We start from the raw sequence: 26,626 nt of genomic DNA, 5'->3' as shown, positions 1-26,626 counted from the left end.
AGCAAGAGTAGCAGTTCCAGTGACCAACACAGGCAGTAAGAAGGAACCATGGGGACTCGAGGTTGGCTGGGCCCTTTATACTGGTACCAGCGCTGCATGGTAAGAAGAGAGTGTGCTCAAACAGTCCCGCCAGGTACCACTGAGGGGAACATTTCCGCTGACTGCGTGCAGGGTGCATACATACCAAGAGCGAAATGCACATGTGCAATCACTCAAAGAAGAACTTTTAAATGTACTTGACAAATGTAAAGGGAAATTTTAACTTGCCTTTTTTTTGTATGTTCTGTTCTTATTCTCCAGCCAATCATCCATCTGTTCCTCAATCTCTTCAATAGAAGCTCCATGTTCATATGATGGTATATATGCATTGGAGTCTGAAGGAGTATATATAGGGAATTCAGACTTTGGTTTCTTGACTTTAGGTTTCTTCTCCTCTACAAAAATAAAGAGAAATGATCTATTACTAGTGTTGCCCAGAAACATGATTTAGAGGTGTTCCTAGCCACTCCATGGTTAATGTTGAGTTGAGCTTTTCTGTTAAAAAGGGGATTCAATTTTTTTTTTTAATTAGGGAGAAGGAAGACAAATGTTTGTCATAACCAAAACTGCACAGCATAATGTTTTACTTTTCTACAAAGAAACAGGTAAATACACATTGGGCTAGATCCCTGGACTCACTTCGAGCTGCAGCTGGAAAGTTCCCCTAAATGGATAGCAGGAGTTTTCCCCCAGTGGTGTAAAGTCAGCACTACACCATCCAATACCCTTGCCTCATGTAGAGGACATGTCAAGACAGGACCAGATGACCTCAGGAATGGATGAGGCAGAAAGGTAGCTCAAAAAGGTAGCCTTCCTCAAATGCACTGAACAAAGTATATCTTTTTGAGCTGATGTCTAGTTCCCCCCACCCCCTCGATTCTTATTTACAAATATCTTTATTTTAACATTTGGAACTTTAGGCAGATGTAGATCTCAGGCCTGATTTTCAGAGGTGCTGAGCACCTTCAGATTCAGTTGGCCTTCAAATGGGATTATGTGCTCAGCCTCTCTGAAAAACAGACCCACAGAACAACATCTCAAAAGCAGACCCTTACAATTCTGAATTTCAGAAACTCTGTGGTGTAAACTCTCCAAAACAGGAGAGAAACCAACTAGCATATACTGCCAGAGTGTGACTTGGTACTTGCTCAAACTCTTCAAGTAAATTGAGTTCCCAACTAAGAAAACTGACAGCTGGCTAGTCCTGGGAGTTATAAATCACCTCTTTGATATCAGGATTTAGACCAAGGAACTATCTACGGTCACAGGAACATCCCTTACCGGGGATTTATCTACATATATACTATTGGTTCAATGGAAAATCACTTTTAAGTCTACAAATAAAGTTGCACTTTGGAATTGTGTTGTATCTTTCTTCTGGTATCCTTGTAACAAGTTAGATTGCTAGGAAAAGCACATGAATTTAAATGGAGAAACCAGAAAATATTTAAAATATTTACTTATTTATAGCTCTGTAAATAAAAAAACATAGCTACATATAATTACATCAATAACAGAAACAAGCTTTCTTTAAAACATATTTTTACAAACATCTACTTTATGGAGGATTTAATAATTATATTTTACACTTAAACATGAAATGAGGAGAAAAAAGGTTTAGAATATAGTGAGAAGTGCTAACAGGAACCATGCACAGGTGTCAATAGAATAAGCTAAAATTCTGCAGAGAGATTCCCTGGTAGGATAATATTTACTTATCAAGAAATTACCTTTTCACACTTTGTATCTTCTCTAGCAATAACCCATGTTAATAAGACCTCCATGCTGCAGTCTCTCCTATTTGCAAGTTATATGGAATTCCCCCTTGTACTGGTTCTAGTTCAATCCCCCAGAGAATATTACACAATTTCAGCAGTAAAGCAGATAGACATGAGGGTAAATTAGCAATTAGATCATGAAAAACAGGCAGCATAAAACAGCTATTGCTAATCTGCATGAGATGCATTTACTCAATTAGGTAGATGGAAATGTTATTATGAACTCAGTAGTCCACTGATGGTCTTTAAAATTAAGAAGGAAAGGGACAATTGAAATGCACATTTGGGGATTTTCAGCCTTTATATACTAATTCTGAAGTATACAATGAACTTAATAACATTAAAAGATTTTTTGTTTTGCATGTAACCACTGGAGAATTCTTATTACATAAGATATTCTGACTTCAATAACACACTGGATATGTCTATGCTCTGTAATGTTATGTGTCTATACTCCTGAATGTTGTAACCTTTTCAACACATTCATTTATTTTTAAAATATAAGATGAACACCACATGGTTAGCCAGTAACAGCACTGTTCCATATCATTGTGGGGGAGGGATAGTTCAGTGGTTTGAGCATTGGCCTGCTAAACCCAGGATTGTGAGTTCAATCCTTGAGGGGCCCACTTAGGGACCTGGGGCAAAATCAGTACTTGGTCCTGCCAGTGAAGGCAGGGGCTGGACTTGATGACTTTTCGGGGTCCCCTCCAGCTCTATGAGACAGGTGTATCTCCATATATTGGCCCAATTAAGGTTGTGTCAAATTCCACCACAAACTCTACCAATCACAGTTTCATAACTAATACCCTGGCCTCTCCCAGTACTCAGGAGAAAAATGCTGAAAAAGTTTATTCACCATTTTAAAAATAATATAAACGCAGGATCACGAACCACTATAAATTTTAATGTTTTCTTACTTGAATTTGTCCTTCTAGTACCCCAAACCAGTCCTTTTAAACAAAATATTAAAAGTTGTTAATTGATATGCTCTAGGTCATCATTCAAATGAAACAAAATTACAATACAGTCTAATATCATAAAGTTACTGATAAACTCTGATTGCAGTGTTCACATTTCCATACTACAATTTGCTAGATGAAGTATATAGCTAGCACCCTATGTGGCTGGCATCCTATAATTACTGAACAGCAGAATGATCTTTGCACTCCAGGCTTTGGGGAGATGGTACCAAATTATGCTGAGTCATCTCTGCTGATTTTATAGAACTCAGACCATGGGCAAATGGGACTGTACTATACATTCCTATGGGTTTTCCCTATGTGTACTCTATACTCCACAATGGTTACTAGCTTTTAGTACTCATGCCAAAATACAAAAATGTATATAGAAGCATTATACTCAATTCAAACAAACACATTTTAGCTTCTTTTGAAAACAAGTTTTAAAAGTTTGGTTATGATCAAAAAAGGAATTAGAAAAGGGAATATCATCCAATCTCAATATTAAAATATGCATGCTAGTTATTTATTGCTTTCACCTTGTATTTAAAGAGTGGAGAGATCTAGTACCCTAAGGTTCCAATTTCAACAGTGTCACAACTCTGCACCCAAAGTTTGCATCTACGTTTTTATAGGTGCAAGTAAATGTGGGTGCATTTTATAGCACACAGAAATCGACCCCATATGCACATAAGGACTATAAAATATACCTGCAATTATATGCAGACACAATAATACACACAGGCTCACAACCTGAGGTCACTTCTGAAAACAACATACACACAGTCTTTACTTTTGAGTTTCTTTGCCTATACTGTTAAATAACATTTCTTTCAATTTACATTTTATTAGATAAAATCTTTTTAATAAATTTGTAAAAAATTATCAAACTCAGAAGTACTTTTGGTACAAGAGTAAAACTATTTGCCAAATTACTGGAATTCAGCAGTTGTTTGTTTTATCCAGTGTACAAATATTTGATTCTGACTAATCACATAGTTGTTTATACACGGACATATCTGTATCCAATTTAAATGAGAGCAGAGGTTATTAAGTGAAATTCAAAAGTCGTATCACAGAAGTCTCTTTCACTAACAGACAGCAAAAATAACTTGCAAAACAAATTTCAGAACAATGAAAGCATATTTTCCCATTCATCTTCTATAGTAGCTATCTTATAATAAATTACATTGATTGTGTATTAAGACAGTATTAAAAACTCACTCGGAAGTGTTTCAAGTTCAGCTCTAGCCAGGGCATCTTCTCTCGCCTTCATTTTTGTTTCTTTATATTCTACATATAATTGTCTGGCATCCTTTAAGAAAATGTTGCAATGACATTAGCATCCTTTATATAAACAAGTTTGTTACAATGGCACTGTTTTAAATTATTTCACTTTAGATTAATTCTTTACAAAAGCAAATGAAATATATTCACTTATTCCACTTGAGACACAGCAATTTTCAAGTTACAGGAATGACTTGCCTTGAACACAGAAATTCTGTGTTAAGTCCATAATTAATAATGCTGAGGTTAAAGTTTGCTACACACATACAACTTAAAAAGAAACTGAGGGAAAAAACCCACCTTCAGAAGGGTATTTTAATGGTCCTGTACATGAGAAGTCAATGCATCCCTAATTAGCTCTTTAAGAAGCCATATACCCATTTTGCTCACCCCAACAATCTGGAAGTTCAAGTAGCAAGAAGTTCATCACTACACAGATATTTGAAAATAAATGTTTTAATTAAAGCTGCCATTTCTTTTTCTACTGCAGGGACATCTTGCTGTAAAATCATTTATGACATCAGCAAATGTGAGATCCAATACAGAAGACCTTTCCAAAAAAACCCTTCTTAATAATATTTTAAAAATTGTGAAAAAGGCATCAACAGGTAAGCATAAATATCAAACATTAAACATTTTTTATGGTTTTCACTAGCTTTATTGCTAGAAACCAGTTTATCAGATTTACATTAGAAACTCATAGCACTTGTAAGAGTAAGATTTGTGACAAGACGGCTATGGACAGAAATATCCTCAGGAATAATAATCTTCAAATAGATTTAAATTAATTCATGATGAGAAAGGCTGTCTATTTTAGCTTTTAGGATTTCTAGGTTGAGATAAGCAAGGGAGGGTTTTCCTGCAATGATGACCAGTTAATGGAATTAAAGTTGCATTCCTATTTATGCACTAAGTAAATCTGCATTCAACCAGTAACAAGGACTAAAATACAGAAGTGTTGAAATGGAAGTTGTTGCAACTGCATTTATTAACTTTAGACATGCACAACATTCCTTCCATCACATCAAAATTAGTTACATTAAGTAAACTTAATTTTACTTAGGTTATTGCCTAAAATAACAATTATACCTTTATTAACTTATTAATATCAAAATGAACTAATTATTTCTTCCTTTATACATTAGCAATCAGTTTTTCAGTTTCTTTTTGTAAACATTCTCACTATTTGATTTTGGCTATTTCTGTACCAGGAAATAGCCTTAAAATATTTTTTTTAAATTTATTTGCATTGTGGCAGCATAGACTTCATCAGAAAATTGTTTTATTAGCAATAAAACAATTTTAATAAAATAGCTACTAAAAACTGTGTTAAGCAGTCATTTTCTGTTTGCACCCTACATTCCCACTGTTGGCAGATATACAAAAAAAATGTTGTCCACCACACAGATGCTACATGCAATCAATTATTATATGCATTGTGTTAGCACCTAGAGGCCCCAACCCATCAATCAAGCTTACACACACACACAAAATGAAAAGATGGTCCGTGCGGCAAAGAGTTTACAATCTTGGATCATGATAAAAAAAATCCACCCAAAATATTTTTAAAAAAACAAACTCCTTATGCTGGTCTTTTATGCCCTGTGAGGAATCCCCATTATAGGCAATTGGACTACTCAGAGGGCTGGATTCTCATCTGCATTGCAGTTTAGACACTTATGTTTTGGGGCCGTCCAGCCCTGCTACATGTGAGAGCTGCTGCAGAGTGAGGGGGAATCAGGAACGAGATGCCTATGTCACCCCTGACAGTTTTATGCCAGAAGAGAGATCCCTCTGTGCGGCAGATATACTCCCCTGGGTATTTCCATTTTGCATTACTTGGACATAGTATGCCAGAGAATGTGGTCTGAAGTGCACAATTTAAGCACATGCTTCAATCTTCATAGGATAAGGGCCTGTACATGTGTGTATGCATGTGATACAGGATGGCTATCATTTACAGCAGGCATCTTGAACAAGATAGCAACTCCTTTAAAAGAGTAAAGGGATTTCCTATTTTCTACACCAAATCACTGAAAAATTAGGATCTATCCTGGTTTTATCTCTTCAGTTAAAACTGAAATTTGGAATCCTCACTTACACACAAGAAGTTTTCCTTGTATTTATGTGGTTATTTATACCTTTAACCAGAATAATCACCAAAAATAAAACTCTTAATCTTCCTCTGCTATGAATTTTGGAGGAATTCAGATTACATTAAGTACATAGATTTTTGGCTTACAGATATCCCAAGGATGCTTTTGTTTAAAGCTATGATTTTAAAGAGAATACAGTCAATCCTGCATTTCTGATTTAGCACTGAAAACCAATATTTGATGCTAAATTCTGGTGCAAAATCCATTATTGCTTATGGGACCCCCAGACAGCAGGCACTAGAGGGTAACTGTCAATCTCTCTAGTGTGTCAATCATGGAACAATTGGAACAGCGGTTCAGATGAAAATGAGAGACAAGAGCAGAAAAACAAAGAAAACTAGTCAGAAGCAGATAAAGCAACAGCAATACTAAATTTGATGTATCTATATAAAGTGGGTAATCAGTGCAGTTAAAGCATTGCTCAGGTTAAAAGATATCAAACAAGAACTGGACTGTATGTATATTATTTTATTAAATACAATTTATTTTTGTATGATCAGAATATCAGCATAATGTGAAGAAAGAACACTATGGCACCACATCTTGTAAAAAAAAAAAAGAACACGTATAGATCTTTGCAAAAAGACAGAAATCAGAAAAATAACTCCTAAAATATTTATAGGGCTAGTTCTGCCCTCAAATGTGAGCATTTGGCTCTCCAGGTTCAGTAAGAGCTAAAAAGATGACCCTGAGGGCAAAATTTTCTTATGTACGTCTGAATATGTATATCTACATATGACCCAAATAAGTTACAGTGAAATTAAAAATGAAACTGGAAAAAATGTAGACTTACAAAAAGGTTTAGAAATAGGAAGACTCACTAGGAAAAAAAATTAAAAGGGAGAACAAATTTTACCAAATAATTTACTTAACAGCAACTTTTTCTATAACTTTGTAATCATATCAGACACTTATGTTTGAGTATAAGTTCTCTCCCTCACCAACATATTTTTGCTACTGCCCAATCCTGCAGTGAACTTTTTGCCGTATATCTTTAGTTATGGTTGAAATGTAATTTCCATTATAAATCCTCATGTTCCAGCTCTTAGTTTTCCAAGATGTTTGGGGGTTCAATTTTATCATACTACGATCATTTTCAGGCCAAACTGATGGGGATTATTCTACAAAATTTTGAAAATATAAATATAAAAAATACAATTTGCCTACCCCCAATTTGGATAAATCAGACTTCTAAGCACATTTTTGACCAGACACTTTCTTTTGCATTCCAGTAGTTCAAAATATATCTACATCTACATTTCATACCTGTTATGTACTCAGTCCTCTTAAAGAATTAAAGAGCAGCCTAAGCAACAAATTTTGGATCTAGATCAAAGCCCAACTTTCCAAAGAAAAACAAACAGTTTGGAAATGTTCTGCCTAACAGGAACAGTTTGGGTACACTTTAATAGGAACAAGTGTTTTCCTCCTGTTTGAAGGAATTTGCTTGAGAAAGAGAAGCATTTGAAAAGAATACCAAGATAGTAATATATTACACTTTCCTTAATTATGTATCAAAGTCGTGACACGTAGGCTCCCAGCTCTGTGTGTTGTTTCATGTATAAACACATGTACAGTTTTACAGATATATACATAGCAACTTTGATTTGATTGGCTGATCTTTCAAACAAGTATTAAAGAAAAGTTATTAGACCATTAATCTGTCAGTTTTACGTTTTAAAAATCCAAGAAACTTCAAGGCAAAAATAGTTTAATGCAACATAATGGTCCACATTTTATCACACAGAAGCATGGATATATGAAGTTAAGGTTTTCACAGCTCTGCCACACTACATACAGTGTTGCCAGCTATCAGTAAATTTACAGATCAGATGAATGGAATGTCCTTTACAAAATGTGCTCAGTGCTGTGGTGCCAGGTACCACAAAAGTTCTTGATAGAGAAGAGCAACAAAATTAATCCTCACTTAATTTTTTTTTAAATAAAGAAAAACTACCATTTTGTTTATGGTGGAGTTTTGATGATGCTGGGATTGATATACAAAATTGGAGATTTCAATTAGTTACTTTGATCAGTCTTTGCTGTTCTGGTTCTCTTCATCTAGCTCTCATTGATCTCCCCTCAGTTCCCTCACAAGGAGGCCAGACCAGAAAAAACACCACAAGGGCTGGAAAAGGGGAGACTTGCCTCATGGAACCAGGTGTGATCCCAGGCACATTTCATGATAAAATCAGACTCTCCCTTGCTCTGATCCAGACAAGTGGACATAGCCCTTTTTTAAAAAATTTAAGGATGATTGGTCTGAAAATACTGTTGGTCCAGCACTTCACCACTCTCACAGACTAGCAACCCAACTGGACATATGTAACTAAACCATTAAACTGTTTTCTGTATATCAATATTGTTGTTAACCAAATATGAAAATTGTAAAGGAAGTATAATATTTATGTATAGTACCTTAAATGGTCATCTCCACATTTTTGGATGATTAGAGTTGTTTGGTTTTTTAATTGTAATATTCTTATGTAGTTTGTATGAGAGTTATAACAATCCCAGAAACAGTCCTAAGTATACAGTAATCAATTTTCTGTGTGTGAGAATATGAAGAAAGGGTCAAGTTAGAGCTACTTGAAAAAGAAACAACCTTGGATTTGCCCATTTTTGTATAATTAACAACACCAACCATCATGTGGCAAGAACGCTCTTTCATTGCATTAAATAATCCTGACATTGGTGTGTTGTCAAGGTAACAAATGGGATGTCAAAAAATTAGATCTACATGATCAAAAACAAAACCAGCTAACTCAGACCAGGTATAGACTACACACTTACATCAGTATAACTATGTCGCTTGGGGTGTAAAAATTCCACACCCCCGAGCAATATAATTATACTGACCTAACCCCCAGTAGATAGTGCTATATCAACCGGGGGAGGTGCTTCACCCATCAACATTGCTACTGCCTCTCACGGAGGTGGATTAACTATGCTGATGGGAGAAACTCTCCCATTAGTGAAGCAGCATCTTCACTACAGCACTACATCTGTGCCGTTTCAGCACTACGTTTAGACAAGCCTGAAGAGAAAAACCTCTTATGCACCAGTTTGCTTTTAAACAAACATTGCATAAAAATGATAGACATCAAAATGGATGTTTTTAACCTTCAGACTACAGTAAACTGCAGACACGTATCTTTTTTAACGAGTCTCTTCCTTCCTATAACTTTTATTCCACCACCAATTACCTTCTTCTCCCTCCCCAAAGTATAAGCCACTTATTTCCTCTAGTGGATATCACAGGCTATCCACTTAGAACAGGCCAAATGATTCTTGCTCACCTTCCACAGTTCCTGGTTTACCCCCAACCCTCCTTTTGCCTGCCACCTTCTGACCCACTTAATCTCTGCCTTGAACTCCAGCTGCAACCCAACCCTCCACTGCTGGTTCCCCTAAAAGGATAAAATTGGTTCCAGCTGGCCAAAATTCACTACTGTGCACTCAATACACTTTCAGGGGGCCCCCAAAAAACCAAACCAAACCAGGGCAGCACTGAAAACCTGTGCACCAGGTTACACCACCACTCAAATTTGTCCTGAGAGAGGGGCAGCTGAGAATCATAGAATATCAGGGTTGGAAGGGACCTCATCATCTAGTCCAACCCCCTGCTCAAAGCAGGACCAATCCCTGGACAGATTTTTTCCCCAGATCCCTAAATGGCCCCCTCAAGGATTGAACCCACAACCCTGGGATTAGCAGGCCAATGCTCAAACCACTGAGCTATCCCTCCCCCCTACAGCGTGGGGCCATGTAAGTGCATGGCAGGCCCTGGAAGTGAGCAGAGCTGTGGAGCTGGGATTGGGAGGTGCCACGCTACACTAGGAAAAGAGCAGAATGCAGAGTGCAGAGCTGCAGGGCACCAGTAAGTGTCCAGGAAGGTCATGGGGGTGAGGTGCTGGGGCAAGTTGTTGATAGCCTATGTGCTGAATGGGAAGTGTTGAGGAGCTGCAGAGTGAGGGGCTGAGGGGGAGTTGGCAATGTTGGAGGTCAGTGAGCTTGGGAGCTGGGATGTTGGGGACTGCCAGTGGACGTAAATTGTTGGAGGCTGTAGTGAGCAAAATGCATGTAAAGGCTCCTGGGATGGTACGGGGTATATATGGGATAGAAGGGGCATTTGGAAGTCCATATAAGGTGGGTTATTTAATGTGGCAGAGGTCCCGCAATTTCCATAGTGCATAGGGCCCCAAAATTCTTTAGTCTGGGCCTGGTTTTGGGCAGGGTAAATGGGCACCCATTCTGCCACACACCCTGCCCTGCCCTATCCTATCTTGCAGAAGCTAGGAACTCTTCTTCTTACTAAGTGCAGTGCTCCAGTACTGGTCATCCTAAAACCCTGGAAAACTAGGTAGCTCCTGGTTGTCATCCCCCTATGAATTAGTTTTCTATGGGTTAAATCTTGTGCTCCAAAGTTTCCTCTATAAAAGTCCCTCTTTTTATGTATGTTATTAAAATATTACAGATATAATATCAAATATATCACTAAAATATGAAGTAAAATGTAATAAACAAACATATAAGGAAAAGTTTGATTAGAACACAAAACAAAGGAAACATGAAAATGACTTTCCCAAAGATTAAACGCTTTTGGTAGAGGTTTTTGAGATCAATGAGATATTGCCAACCTATTCTGGGAAGAATTGGACCATCTTTAAAAAGCTGTTTAAATGTAAATGCAGTGAAAAATTTCTCCTGGATTTTTCTTTTAATTCAACACTGCACTGCCAAGAAATTAAACATCTCTTGTTCACTACTTTGAATCTAGTCCAGGTTAATAACTAAGTGTAATTAACTATCATACATGATCTACATAAAATAAATTAGTGGCCATTTTTATTCTGTCTACTAGAAAATGGACTAAAGGTTTGTATCCCAAAAGTCACCGTCATAATTGGAAACCTTGTTGACAATCTCAATAGGTTACACTTGGCGCAAATATGAATAGAGACTGAAGGGCTCCTCACTATTGGAGAATCACTAGAAGATTTTCCAACAACCTATTGATGGAAATATGCAGTGAAGCTTGTATCATTATTCTGCAGATAATAGGAGAATTTCATTTTCTTAACAAGAGTCCATTTCTGGAGGAACCAGACAAAAATGCTTCCTGCTTCATTACAGCAAAGCCAGCAGCGACATGACAATTTAACTAACAAAAATGTTTCCTAGGGCTGTGCTGGCATAAACAAAGTTAGTATAAAATGAAGACCAACACACTAATTTTTAAGCTTCCACTACAAGTAATATGGAAGAAGGGCAAAGAATACTTGCTTAAAAAAAACAAACAAAAAAAAACCCCAGCAGCAGCTTAATAGAGAACACTTTTATTTTCAGTTATCTAAAAGCAACAATGAGAATAAAGAGTAGTTAGCGAGGACGTTTAAGAAATAGCAAAACAGTTTCCTTAAGTTGTATGTCTTCATCTACGGACAGAAACCCTCAGTCACCTTTTTGTTAAAAACCAGTCTATTCACAGATAAGTCTGCTTTTGTCCCACACAAAGATCATTCAAATCTGTAATTAACACAAGTTTGTGCTCTGAATTACACCCTTGATTTGGACTGCCGATACTCACACACTATTAAACAGTTTCATTCCTTTGTTACAAGCTTGACTTTTCAATCCCTAGATTGGGTTTGTGCGGGGAGAGGGAGGAAGAAGAGTGGGATAGTTTTGTTTTTATTGATTTTTAAGAGAAAAAAATAAGCCATCTACAGCCTTCCCTCATTCCTCTTCATTCACCTGAAAGAGTAAACAAAAAATGGGCCTAAAAACAACATGTATCCTATTTATGTGTCTCCTACCTAAACCATTTATTGTACTCTCTGCCTACAGTACAAATCATACATTTAATTACAGTACAAATTACACTGAACAATACAAGTTGATGTTTAAGTGTTTCACACTACATTCACAAAAAAGCAACACCCAGATTTGGCCTGGACTATCAACATTGTTACATCACTTCTTTCAACAAGCTCCCTTTCTACAAGAATTTTTTTAATTTACTTTGTTTTCTTCACTTTCTCTGCCCCTAAATTTAACTAACCTCACAGGCACAACTATGAAAATCCATGTTGTTCCTCTTTCTCCTCTTGAATCATGCTCCCAAATAATTAAAAATAAAAGATTCCTTACATAATTCAGTTTTGAAAGTTCTACATTTTTCTCACACATCCCTCTCCTGTTTCTCTTTTAACTCCATGATACAAATAGAGCAAGATAAACGGACATAGGCCATTCCGAGGACATGCAAACAAAGCATTTTTCTCAAGTAAAGGGCCACCTTAATTATTTTAAGTGCCTCCTTCTCTGATTTGATATTTTTGAGGGGGGGAAGGGGAGGAAGACATTCAGTTGGATAAATGAGAATTAGACATGTGTAGCATCTTTGCAATCTGAATCATCTAAGTGGCTAGAACGGTGACAAGTAGGATATTAACATGCCCTATCATCTCATAAGTAAATATTTTTTGAGAGCAAATACTAGATTGAAACTATTTTGCAAGCTTAATTATAATCTTGCTTTCACTTTTTTTTTTTTTAAGCCTCTTTTGGGGATGAAGCTTTCTGGTATCAACCAAAAAGTGATATATTTTTTAAGTTTGAGGAAAATTTGTTCAGCTAGTTGTAATATGTAAGGCTTAAAGGTGAAGATAGTGAGTGGCATGGGCAAACTTTTGCCACTAAGATATTGCTACAGCTTTCTCTCCTACACACACTTCATTCAAATAGAGATGGAGCTTTTAAACTTAGCCTATAAATATAATTAATTATGGAATATCACTGGCCGCGTCTGATAATAAAGTTACATGATTGAAGAAAAGTAACTTGGGTATGCTCAGTAGGCATCTAAAAATTTTTTTAACATAGTCTAATGACACAATACACCATGATTGCTCCTAGAAAAGGGATCGGAGAAATTGTAAATGAAGAAAATAATCAAAATGATAAGATGTGCTACTGTCCTGTTAACCAATACAGGAAATTGTCAACAGATAGCAACAATTTGTGAATCACTCCTCCCCCAACTCATTCACCAAAATGAGGAATTAACTTAAAAGTCCAACTGTGACCGGGAAGTGATCATTATTTTCTTTAAAATAAGAAAATTAACTAAAAATTACTTTAGTACAATATCAAGACTACACCATTTTTTTTTAAAGGTAAGGAAATACAAGCAGTTAAGATGTCTACAACTAACATTCAAGAGAAGTTATCCTTTAAAAAGTCACTAAAAATGGCAATCCTGAGAACCATGTTTATTGTCTCTGTAACTTCCTTAGTAAGTTTATTCTGCTAACAGATAAAACAATTCATTGTTTTGCTTTCTTGCTTGTTTAATATGCCATTCCTGTAAAGTCAACTGCACGGAAGTGAAACCTAGGTTTCATCTGCATGGAAACAGTTCCAGCAGTGGTGCCTTAGTTAATAATTATGTTAGTGATGTGTAAGCCAAAATCTAAATCTGCTTTCTTTCCCTGATTCATAGCAACTCTACAGTATTAATAAGAGAAACAAATAATAAATAAAAATGCAACCATCTTATTTTTTAATCACTAAAGCAGATATGACCAAAAACACAGGGCGTAAAAATCTGTTATGTAAGAAGATATTTTTTCTCCATAGATACTTTCCAGACTATAATGACACTAAGTTGGTGATGTTACATAACCTCTGTATCTTACACTATGCCTTTAACAAATAAATCTATTGTTATACACTTAAAGTAGAATACTATAGTCAGTCAAGCTGAACAAATTTAAGTTCCTATGCTAATGTTAATTTTTGCTTTTCCTGATTTTTCCCCTCCTCCAAAGTACTAACTGTACAACCTTAACCTTCTACTGACATATTTTTGAATATGAATGAATTCTTTAAAAACCTTCTCAGTCATTACAAAAAAATTAGTGGATTAATTTGAGGAAAAGGTGGATATCAGTTGCCAGTGAAAAGGGTAAAATTAAAATTACTCCACGTAAAAAAAAACAAACACCCTCAATTTATTTCACTGTTTCCTATTAAATTTGAACTGGATATTAATATACAATATATTATGCAAATACTGTATATTTTATATACATTTAAGCTATAATTATAATGTTACCATTAACCGTTTATTTCCACACACTGCTGCTTCTCCTAAAATACATATAATTTTCACCCTCCTTTTCTATTTATTCTTGAACAATTCTTAAAGTCTTGCCTGTTTATAAATCAGAGTGCAGATAAATGAGAGAACTACAATTAGAATTGTAGGATATATTAAACAAAATACCCATTTTAAAAATATATATATTCACATTTAGATGAACTTTTAAATTATTATTTTAAGGATATTATTTATCTGTATAAGAAAAATACTTCTGGCGACAGAAAAATCATGTGAACAAGCAACACTGTGTGTGATCACAGCATAATGAAACCAGCAAAATAATCGCATAAAAAAGTGGGGTGCAAATTGTATTTTTACCTGCAACAGCTGAGGTAATGCTTTTACAGTAAGACAGAACCAAATTCCCAGCTTGCACGGAAGCAAATCACGCCACTGTGGTTTTTCCAATGATCTACAGCAAAGTAAAATTATTTTAAATATTAAAAATACATTTTCATTTTCATTACACAATATACCTGTTTACAAAAATCAGCAAACTCTCCTACAGCCTCAAACTAGAAATGTAAAACTCAAAATGCTTATTAAGCCATTTTGAAAGTGCATAAACATTAATATAAAATATACATTGTGAATTCTGAAGCCATTAAAAAGCACGTAACAAACCAAAGAATCAAGACTAGATTTAGACAATGTGCTTCTATTAATTGTTATATTTTTAATCTTCTTTTAACAGGACTTTTCTTCATTTACACAAAAATAAAGTCCTAAGATTTAAGTGATCATTTCAGCTAAAAAAGACTAACCATCACCAAAGTGTTCACAAGCGCTGACAACTAGATATGAAGACGGTAGCATAAATAAACCAATACATAAAAATTAATGTCATTTGCAGTTCACTGAAGCATTACTCACTGATGTCATCAGAATAGAAGACAGGCAGAATAGTCTCTGATCTCCATCCTGCATTGATCCAGTTCATGCCCCTGCTGTGTGAACTATTTAAACCCTTTATTTCTTTCTATAAATCAATAGAAGAAATGGTGGTATCTTTTGGAGTATACTGGATGTCACTTCCCTATGTTGTTTCTTAACTAAACAGCAGTGTCAGAATCCTTTACTAATGCTTTTGTTTCTATGTGAATCAAATAACATTAAAGAATCTCCAAAATTTCAGCATTTACTAGAGATTCAATACATTAAAGACTCAGTAATGGTGAATTTGTTAAGTTTACATTTTTAACCTAATTTAAATCTTCAGTGGAAAAGCTTGTAATAAACTTCTTGCAAAAATTGTTGTATAAACCATAAGCACCCTTCTGCAAATAAACTAGACTTTATACATTCTTTGCTTTACAATTACTTTTGATCTTCCACATAGCCACATTTCATATTACAAACCCACACCAATGCCTCCCTGAATATATATAAACAGCAATCATAGTACACATTGCCAGCCTTGCTACATTCTCATAAATTTAAGAGATTATCTTTCGGTGTGGACACACCACATACAAGCATACATGCTGAGTGTGTAAAATATTTGATCAATTTCTTTAATAGCTGAAGTAGACCTTTGGCAAAATCATTTAAATATAAAAATACACTAGTAACTGTTCCCACCTTTCATTTTTGTCAGCAGCCCCAAGTTTTACTTCATCTGTACTCCTGCCTCCTGTCTTTTTCTTCTTATCTCTCTTTTTTTTGCTAAGCAGTTCATCCTTAATGTAGAAAGAATTACGGTTACAATTATCATTAACATGTACTCTCTGAATGTTACTGGAACTCTTCTGTGAAGGATAAACATTAGAGTAGCATTTATGCAAATATATCTAGGGTCCTACATGATTAAGTAAAATCATCTATCTTTAACAATAACTGTTGCCATGGCATCCAGTCCTTAAACACACATGAAGTCCAGCTCTGTCAGTCATGTGTATCTCCATAGCAATCAAAGTTTTCTAAGAAGAGAAAGCATTCAACTTGGCTCCTTTCTTATTCATCAACTTTAATAATGTAGCTTGGAAAATAAAAAGTAAATAGATGCTAATGTGTGAATACTGTTCAATTTGTGTTTTTTTTTAAAGAGTATAAACAAAAATCGATTGCTTTTTATGTTATGTTCGCTTGTACCATCAACTTAAAGCTTCCAAAGACATATAGGGGTGGGGTGGGGGTGGGGGAGAATAAATACTAAAAAATGCTTTAGCTTTGACTGCTTATCTAATGGACCAGAGAACACTTATCAGGTTTTATTTTGGAAAAAAACCTCCAGTAAGAACAGGAAAAGCCAAAGTGACTACGAGTTCTGACAATCAAGACCAGAGACACCCAACATTTGTGAAAACCAAAAGCATGACCATGGAAGGACATGTTTCTGCTTCAACAGATGGTAGAGAAGGTGTCTGCTGTCTTTCTTTCCTCTGATAACTAGAAAAAAACCCTCTTGTTCACTAATTGTCATCAGCGACTGTATAAGAAATTAAAATTTGACGTTACATTCATATAAAAATTATTTTGACTTTTGAATCTAGAACATATAGAACGTATCAATCATACAACTAAATAATAAAATCTTTGCTACTAATACAACTAACCATTTAAAATACCAGAAAACTAATTTGAATGGAAAAGGACATATAGTAAAAATCCCTATTATTTGGAAACTTTTGCAAGAACTCAGATAAACCAATGATTGTAGTGCATTTGATTTATTACCAATACTTACCAGCTGTTTTTCCAGGTAGATTGACCAAACCACAGCATAATGACCCACTGTGAGAATAATGAACAAGAGTAATGCCAGCTCAGCATTGCTCATTTTTCTCACCCGCCTGTAGTAGAATACAGGCTGTCGCCAATCTGGTAGTCCATTGATCAGAATATCATCATACCTACAGTAGCAAATATAACAGGCTTTCATGGAGAGTTTAAAATGAAATAAACCAACTCACTTCATGTTAAAGACAAATTACCACAACACCACAAAATAAAATAAAATAATAATAATAAAACTTTTTTGAAATACCAGGGGACAGACAGAATTCAGAGCAGTATGATGTGGAAATGTTTTCCATCTCTTGCAAAAAAGGTGGCAAACTCTACTATTCCTACAGCACCCCCATCTGATTCTCTTATGAATCAGGACTTGCTGTCGAATGGGACATATGTTCTGCATGCCTATCAATCAATGGTCAGGTCCCCAGGATGTAAGTGAACAACAAGAGAAATAACTGAAATGTGAGAACGCAAGGAACCAAGTTTCAATTACTTAAGTGTTTCACTAATTGAAAACATGAATAATGAGGTAAAATATCTGGCTCTTGATTTTCTTTATGGTGTTATATCATAAACCTTCTAGCTAGGTGTACCTTCTAATTAAACTCTTGCTTATGATGCTAGAAATCAAGGTTCACAGGATCCAGGCAACTTTGTTTATTTCTAAAGAATGCTATTGAAAAGTTAACCTGCTCACATTAAACTGTTCAATTTATTTTAAGGCTATTCTCTTCTATTAATGTAACTATGTCCTTACAAAAAAGTCATTTGAATAAAAAAAGTCCGTTTATTTTTCCACATTTACTCCTTGAAGTACTTTGACATAAGCAGTCTTTGCTTGTTAATTTATTTAATGTACTTCAAAAATGGTTTACATAACCCTACAAAATTTAAATTTAAGATACCTTACCTAAAACATGAAGAGGAAAAACTTAGAGGAAAAAAGCTATAATATAAAACTTGAAATAGTCACATTCAAATACTGTATGTTCAAGATACACAACCTGTTAATCTTAAACTGAACGCAATTCATTACATATTCTAATCACACCATTTCTAGAATTAAATCTGCACTGAAAGGCCTAATTTGGTGCAACACATTGACCAAAATATTTTAATTAAAAATATTCTGAGTTACTCGCAGGCCTAATTACAGGAATAGAAATAGGGCCTATATTGTCATGCAGGTCAGTAGAACTCAGTAGTAGGTTTTTCTCAAGTAAATTGACCGATCCAGGAATAATAGCGCAGCTGCTAAACTGCCAGTCTTGACATGTAAATCAATTTAAATGCAACAACTGCAGTAGCTACTTTGATAGTTATTAAATTGATACCTTGGAGATGTACTAAGAAATTTTAAAAAACCAAGATTTATTGCTGGCAACTTTTTTTTTTTTTTAGTGGAAAAACACTGGTTTTAAATGCAAAATATATTTAATTCAACAAATCTAGAAAATTTGACTTCTGATAAATGACCATTTATTTGTTCAAGGCAGGAGACATTATTAGTAATTTACCAGGAAAACGATTTAAAGCACAATATTCTGCTGACTTCTATGGTTACATACTAAATAAGATGTATACCATGAAATTGTCTTCATATACATTTTCATAATTTTATAAGATTAATATCAAGAAATGTAAATTCAGATTTTAGGATAACTTTTTCTTCCTTCACAATAAATCAATAAAAGACTTGAGGCAATAACTTACCTGTATAAGAAAAAAAAACCTATTCAGCACTTAGTTTAAGAAATGACATTTTAAACTTAAACTACTAAAGAATAGAAAACTATATATTTCAAGAGCAAACCAAGCAAACACAACCACCTTAACACTTGTTTAATCTAAAAATCATAATGCATTCTAGTCCTACTGAATAGTTTAGAGTTGAAATACAAGAAAAATATTTTGGAAGCAAAAAATGATTATACTCAACTAAGACAGTGGATAATTTGATTTCAGAAAAAAAGGTTGCTAACAAAATGTTAGGTTTGTGTGTGCCATCAATTTAAAGCTCTCAGAGATACCTGGGGGTGAAGGGAAAAGGATAAGTCTTTTTGTACATTACTATTAATTTACTAAATATTTTTCTTTCTGATACACTGGGACAAGTTAAGTACTAAACTTAAGTTATGTACTAGAGGAGAAAAACAAGTAAGTTATGATAAAATAATGCTGCTAAATATTTGTTTTCCAGTATTGTTATGAGTATCAACAATGCAGTCTTATCACAATATATTAATCCTGTTTAACACATAACCAAATTTAAGACAGCAGAATTTCATGCATTAAACACTCTAAACAGTACACAGTATTTACTTGGCTATGTCTAGTGTTCTGAACAACAGTCTCTGAGGATTATGTCTTAGAATCAATGCTCTATTGATTTTACTATCAATGAACATTATGGCTCACACGACTGGCCATTTTAAAGGAAGATAGCTTCTATTATAACCCACTTTTTAGAATATATACTGTTGAAAGATAAATCACTGCTTTCTATAGTAATTAAGCACTGTATTTGAAAAATAAAGCTATTGTGATGATTTTTAGGGTTACAAGTGAACAATGATCCCAGAGTTACTCAAAAGCCTCCCATAATTTTTAATGTTGTTTTCCACATTTAAGACATTGTTTAATTAAAAAGCATACACATTACTCAGTAAAGTACTTATCTGCAAAAAAATAAATAAATTAGCAGCTATGAAAGATAGTCAATCAAAGCATGTGCAGCCAGGAGAATCATATTCAAAATTGAATTACAAAGCATTCTTACTTTATCAACCTATTTTAAATTACTCTTTACCTCTCCTTCCCACAAAATTTCATTTGATCTATCCACACTATTTTTTCCTGTCCTCAGATGTGTGCAAGTACACATAATGCAACTTGTATATGGCATATGAGAGTGCCCAGCAGTTTTGTGTACGTTGAAATAGTCAGCAATTTACAGTGGGAAATAAATAATACCAGGAAGTAACTGAATCACAGCACGAGAAAGTAAACTTCATAATGAAAGTAAAACTTTCATTAAAAATATTAAATTTAAATTTTAGTACCACCATTAAGAAATAATTGTGAAAGTGTGATAATTTCACCTACCTATGATGATTCATGTTGTAGTTTTTAGAACTCTAGAATTTAGTATAGTGCAAGAAAATCAATTAAATTTGGTAGCTAATTTCAACATTACAGCATAATTAATCTATTTTACAATCATATAAAATGTTTACCATTTTTTTAAAGCCCAGGAAACTTCACATTTTACACATTACTTCAGAGATCTGATGTAGCTTACAAAAAGGACAATAAACAAGTCTGAAATAATGAGATCTTATAATTTAAAATATAAATCTTAGGAAAAAGCACCACTGAAGCTTTTTCCCCATAAACTATCAAAGGCAACATGTAATGCAAATATGGTCAAGAACACTTCATATTTTCGATATGCTATGTGTAAAGTCAGTCAATTACACAAAAAAGTACTAAGGTATACTCATCATTTAGTGTTAGAAGGACGCTTATTTTGATTCAGACACTAATGCTTGCTGTAATGAAAATCACAATGTTACAGAAAGTGGGCTGTATAAACCAAAAGCTAGTTAAGAACACTAAGATTTAAATGTATTGTTAAGACATTTGATTAGATGTAGTGAATGGAAAAGTTTGTTCAAAATTACACAAATTCTCTACAAATTAAAACCAAAGTAATGACTATTAGCAAGTTTAGCTTGTAATTTTATCCAATAAAAATCTTACTGGGTGAAATTCACTCCAGTACAGAAAGCCTATGTAAGATCCTATCTAGCACATAACACTTATATGTGGATTAATTTACATCAAGAGCTCTGTGCACTGTACTACTGTGTATACATCACGTACATAAAGTAAATAATATTTTAACGCCTATCACATGCACATTTAAATTATTACTATTAAAATCAAAAAAGGAAAATATGAAGTGTTAATATGCTAAAGTAGTACATTCTACTGGCAAGAGTGAACCTTCCTGGAAAAGACAAACAGGGCTTTTATTTTTTGTTCTCATAAAAAAATTACTACTACTAAACTGTAATACTGGAAGGCATGTTTATGCTCCAAAATGAAAGAGAATAAAAATATAAATCATGCCTAACTCCATGTGTTAAAAGTAAATTTTTTTTTAACCTGCTAAAAGGAGTTACTCCACTGATTTGTTCTGTGAAGTGTAACTATTGTTTCTGTATACACACAATCATTTTCCCAGACATGCAGGAAGAAAGACAAGATGCAAGGGGTGTGGTTTAATTAGGCTACAACTTCATTAACTTAACTCATCTGGGAACTACCTGGCAGTAACTCATACAGTGCAGGTCATCATTTCTTCTTCAATTTTTTCCACCTATTTGAGGGCTGCCATCAGCCCTCACTGATACCTGGTCCTCGCCCATTGCTGAAACCTGACCATCTTCCCCTTCCATGAGGCTTAAAGGGCTGAGGAAAGGGGGTTGGTCTCACTGTACCAGACATTAGAAGCCCCAAACCCATTCCCCAGATACTTTAGGGGATACCATCCCCTAATATGCACTACTGCTTTCAGTTTATCAGTGAACCAGACTTCCTATGGAACAAATACCAGCACCGGACACCTATCACCTGCTAAATTCTGACACCTTGAATTGTACCTCCTGGCCTATCTGACCAGGTCCTGAGCTGCTGTGGGGAAGCAAAAAAATCCACACTACCTGCCAGCCAATCTGATGACATTGAGGGAAAAATTTCTTTCCAGCTCCCCAAAAGGCAACTAGTGTAATGCCCACGGCAGACCAAAAAAAACACCACCTCCTATGCTAATCCTAGGGCTAGGGCGGGGGAGTTGCTAAGAGAGAGGGATCAGCTGGAGTGACAGTACTTATATACTCTCCCCCAGGTACACAAGGGACAACGGCTTACCTGAGCACCACTGGTCAGCCCACCAGCTCATGAAATGCCTCCCTCAAACCATCAAAGGAGTAGGAAGACTCTTAGAGAGGCCACTATCTCTTTTTCCCCACTGCTCCAGACCTTTAAGGTTACAGGGGGAATATGTGTTATCTGGCCTGAGGCATGTCCCTTTAGAGGACTGATTCACAGCATGATTAGTTGAGACTTGCATCAAGGAAAAGTTAGTTACCTATGAGTTGGTTGTACCTTCAGGGGTATGAATAGCACCTCTACTTACGTATGTATCTGTCAGTTCAGTTTTTCAACTCAGTCCCCAATCCAAATGATAAAGGATTCTTGAAGAAGAGAGTGGACAACTAGATCTTACACTATAGATTGCATACTATTTCTAGAAATCTCTTTTCAGGTGAACACCACCCTTTCGCCTATAGAATGGCTACTCATTCATACGCACCCTCGAAGAGACAAAAGTATCAGGAAAGCCCTGTCCATATGAGAAAATTGTTTGTAATGTATCAGCTTAAGCTAACCTGATACAAGGCTTCCTTAAAATGAAATAAAATTTTCACATAAAGAGGCTGCACCAATTTCAATATATCAATTTCTAAAACAGTTTAGATAAATAGGTACAATTTTCTCAGGTAGACGGGCCTAAATACATAATAGTTACAAGCTACTGAATCACAATTACAAGTGAAGGAAGATCATGGGGGGGAAGATGTGGGAAAATTCCTAAGGCACTCCAAAGACAAATCTCATGATAAACTCCCTCAACATTAAACTATGATGAAATAGAAAATACATTTAAATGATGTTCCCCATAAAGCAAGACGACATAAGATTTCAGGCTAATTCATACTTTTGGAAACATTTAAAAATAGATACTGATCCCCTTCCTTCTACCGCACCCATTGTTAAACTTCCTAACTTTCCTTGATCTATGACTCCAAGTTGAAATTCCACAGAGGGAGGCAGAATAGAAAACATACACAATCTAAAAACCTCCCTTAAACACATTTCCATGGCTTGTTCAAAATAGAGGATTACCAGACAGAGGATAATCTCTGCTATGAGACATGGATTCCTGCCAAGATCTCTACAAAGCCAAAAGCCTTCAAGAGAAGGTCCTGAGAATCCCTGTTTAGAGAGTTGTAAACCTTAAGATACTTTACTAGAACTCCTGTGCTGGGAGCATGATTCTTTTTCTTTAGCCAAGTTAACCTGATAATCATTAGTTCAAGTGGCTATCCTAAAACCAGACTGTATGTACAGGCATATTACAGTCCTCTGGAAAGCAGTCCAAACACAAGCTACTGTCCATTATTATCTTTCAGGTACTCTTGGAACACCATTTAAACTTCTGGGGCACTAGTCAAATATTTAAATTATATACTAGGGCAACTATCTACCACTTAAAAAAACCCTTACATTTATCCAGACACTAATATAATTATATGTTTTTAAAAAGAAAAATAACAAAATACATGAAGCTGGAAACATTCAGGAACAGAGTACCTAAGCATCATGTGAAAGTTCTTATGTAGTGAGAAGGAACCAATAGGTGGGCAAAGGGGGTTATAATTCCCAACTCACATGTCTAAAATTGTAACTCACCAAGTTATGGCTCTCTGCCCATGTAGACATGATCCAGAAATACAGAACTACAAATGCTAATCTTTTAGAGATTGTTCTAGCAGAGAAAATTTCACTCCAAATACAAACTGTTTTAAAAAATGTTCAGAATCAAAGGAAGTAAACAGCTTATCTCACTGAAACATGTGCCATATACCTATATACATTCTATTTATTTTAAATAGTAGCTAAATAAAAATTATGCCCCAAAATTGTGCAAAGACTTATATATGTGCTTAACTATATTCCGTGTGAGTCAGTGAAGTCAATAGGATTACTCAGAGTGCATAAAGTTAAGGATGTGCATAAATTCTGTAGGATTAGCACCCATGAGAGGTTTATTTAAAAAATATGCAAAGTGTACTCACCTCTTTCTTCTCTCTTCATCCTTTAAAACCTCATAGATAGCCACCAACTAAAATAAAAGCATTGATTTTATTAAGAAAATGACTATGAAAAGGAAACAGTGAAAACACCATGCACAAAGCAATCAAATCTTAAAAACAGATTTTTTTCTCTAATATTTCAGTCTGAGGTGATATTTGTCTCAAATATAGGTAAAAAATTTCCATCGGGAATGTGATTTTTAAATTAATAGTGTCCCTTCAATAAGTCCAAAGGTTCTCCAATTATAACACCACACAGCAAGTGGCCTTCGTTTTGTGAAGAACATTGAACTGGTAACACTGAACTATGACAGGCATACCCTATTGCTCAGTTAAATGTCAAGATTCAGAAGGGGAAATGATCAAGACTTAAGATAATTATTTTATTGATATCTACATTAAATGACTTATAATGAAGACTGATGAGATCTTTTTCCCAACTTCTATTAAAAGGCAAAGTAGTAAAAGGCTTACAAACAGACTTTCCCTTTTAACAGAAGTTTGTATGTATGCTTTTATACAGAGAGAAAAGAATAAAACATTTGTTTTCGTTAACAGGAATACATCTAAATATTTTAAAATACTTATAAATCAAATGTATTCAAATACTCGAATACTAATCTGAGTTACTGAACTAGCTTCAGAACATTTTGTATGACCTTTGTCCAGCACTAAATCCAACTAATACAGGAATCATTTTGCCGTTTGAAAATTACTAATAATTTCAAAATATTACTTTGTTATCAAAATGTATTTATTCTTGATGTTAATAAGTAAAGTTATGTCATAAAATTTCTGATCTTATCCCCCCCAGAAAAAAAAAAGAGTATAGTATAGCATGTGTCACTTACTTGTCTAAACTGGGTTTCTGCATTTTCATCTTTGTTCTTGTCTGGGTGTAAAGTTAGTGAAAGCTTGCGATATGCTTTCCTAATGTCTGCAGATGAAGCATCCTGCAAAAACACAAAGCAAACTTTGTCAGAAACAAATTCCCAGAACCTTGTTAAGATCTGAGAAGACAGCCAACCAAATGCAGGACCTGAGGCAATGTAATTTGAGCAATCAGTCTAACAACCAAGCTATGCAGCTAGCCTGACCCACATGACTGAACAGTCATTCACTCTAATTCAGCTCTCCTCTTAACTTCTTTCATTACCATACATTCATTACAACAAGTTAGTATTTGACAAAACTTTCAAACACTTGCTTTCTTAAAATTACCCAGTAAAACTTATGCGCTAATTTAGAGATCAAAAAGACAAATAAAAAATTAATACATCTGTTTATCTTCAAGAAAGTCACCATTCAATCACAAGCTAAATTTCTAAATCTCAAGCCTTGACATATGTTGCTCCTTTACTATTATTTACTCTAATTCTCTGTTTATAGGATTTTTATGCAAACTCAATATCAGTATGTCTAAAGAAATGTATTTTCTGAAGTAGGTTCAGCTTGTTTTTAATTTGAAACTATCATGACTATACTGGTATATAGTTGCAAGATAAGATAAGACAAATCTTTGTGCTCTCAATTTGCTTGTTACTTTTCTCACGTTTGTGAATGATGTGCAATTAATCTGATATTTTGTTTTATAGTACATGTACAACCATTTGCTGTGTAACTACTTAAATATAACTAAGTTACTAGAATGATACAGATCACCCAGAGCAGAGGGATTTTATGAGGTTATATCTATTACTTACTAAAAAATCCATATCAAGTTATCATACATGCTATAAACCAGGAATTTGTATTTAATGGGAAACATCTCCATGGCAATATATCAGGATGGAGTATGAACACCCAAATCTAAAGACTACAACCTAAACAGACCAAGACATCTCTATTGTCAACACAAGCTGAGGTAAAATAAAAGTCTCATGAAATTTAAAATTTCTTGTTTTAGGATTTCTTCTCTAAGATATATTTTAAGATGATTATCAACAGGGACTGAGTAAAAAACAAACAGATCCCTATAACCGAACAGCTGTTAGAGGAACAAAACTGAAATAAGACAATTAAAGCAACACTGTAATTAGTCTGTCAAATTTCCATTACAAACCATTATTTTCATTACAAATTTTTCAGGTTTATAGCACCAAGCTATAACTCTGTTTAAAAGTTTTAGCCCAGAAATGAATATTTTTGTAATATATATAGTCTTGTGTGCGTAGGAGGTGAGGGGTTTGATAGGGAGTTTAGTTCTGGAATGGTAATTTTATTTTAAGATACAATTTTGTTATCCTATAACTCAAACACAGATCTCTGCAGGCTATTCTCCTGTACATAGCAATTTTTAGAGTCAGGACCATTTAGAGGAAAATGAAAAGTGTTTTTTGTTTTTCTTTTAAAGAAAACACCTCCTTGTATATGCACATTTTATTTTCAGCTAACACTTTTAACGGTGCACAGCCAAAAGCAGAATTCTGTATGACTACTGATGGTTTGCTTCAACCCCACTGAAGACAGTGGAAGTTTTTACATATAGCCGTGTTGTAAAGTTTTATATTTCTTTTTGGAAGTGAAGAATGGAGGCAGGGCTGGCTCCAGGCAC

The 26,626-nt window shown here is 34.7% G+C and overlaps 1 protein-coding gene across 3 annotated transcripts in view; it reads right to left on the bottom strand.

Annotated features, from left to right (window-relative positions):
* DNAJC1 (DnaJ heat shock protein family (Hsp40) member C1) overlaps window positions 1-26,626 on the bottom strand; it is a 205,289-nt gene that overhangs the window by 84,709 nt on the left and 93,954 nt on the right. For 2 of the 3 annotated variants that reach the window (XM_039527418.1, XM_039527420.1), the window contains exons 2-9: window positions 24,924-25,025; window positions 24,055-24,101; window positions 17,079-17,244; window positions 15,974-16,071; window positions 14,711-14,804; window positions 4,004-4,094; window positions 2,738-2,770; window positions 268-434 (exon numbers count right to left, since the gene is read on the bottom strand). In XM_039527418.1, coding sequence (XP_039383352.1) covers window positions 268-434; window positions 2,738-2,770; window positions 4,004-4,094; window positions 14,711-14,804; window positions 15,974-16,071; window positions 17,079-17,244; window positions 24,055-24,101; window positions 24,924-25,025 — 798 coding nt within the window. The remainder of the gene's footprint in view (window positions 1-267; window positions 435-2,737; window positions 2,771-4,003; window positions 4,095-14,710; window positions 14,805-15,973; window positions 16,072-17,078; window positions 17,245-24,054; window positions 24,102-24,923; window positions 25,026-26,626) is intronic. The other variant, XM_039527419.1, reaches the window with a different exon arrangement.

This window comes from Mauremys reevesii, linkage group 2, assembly GCF_016161935.1.
Source record: "Mauremys reevesii isolate NIE-2019 linkage group 2, ASM1616193v1, whole genome shotgun sequence".
Lineage (NCBI taxonomy): Eukaryota > Metazoa > Chordata > Testudines > Geoemydidae > Mauremys > Mauremys reevesii.
Note: the sequence above shows the minus strand (reverse complement) of the source record. Positions and strands in the feature narration are given on the sequence as shown.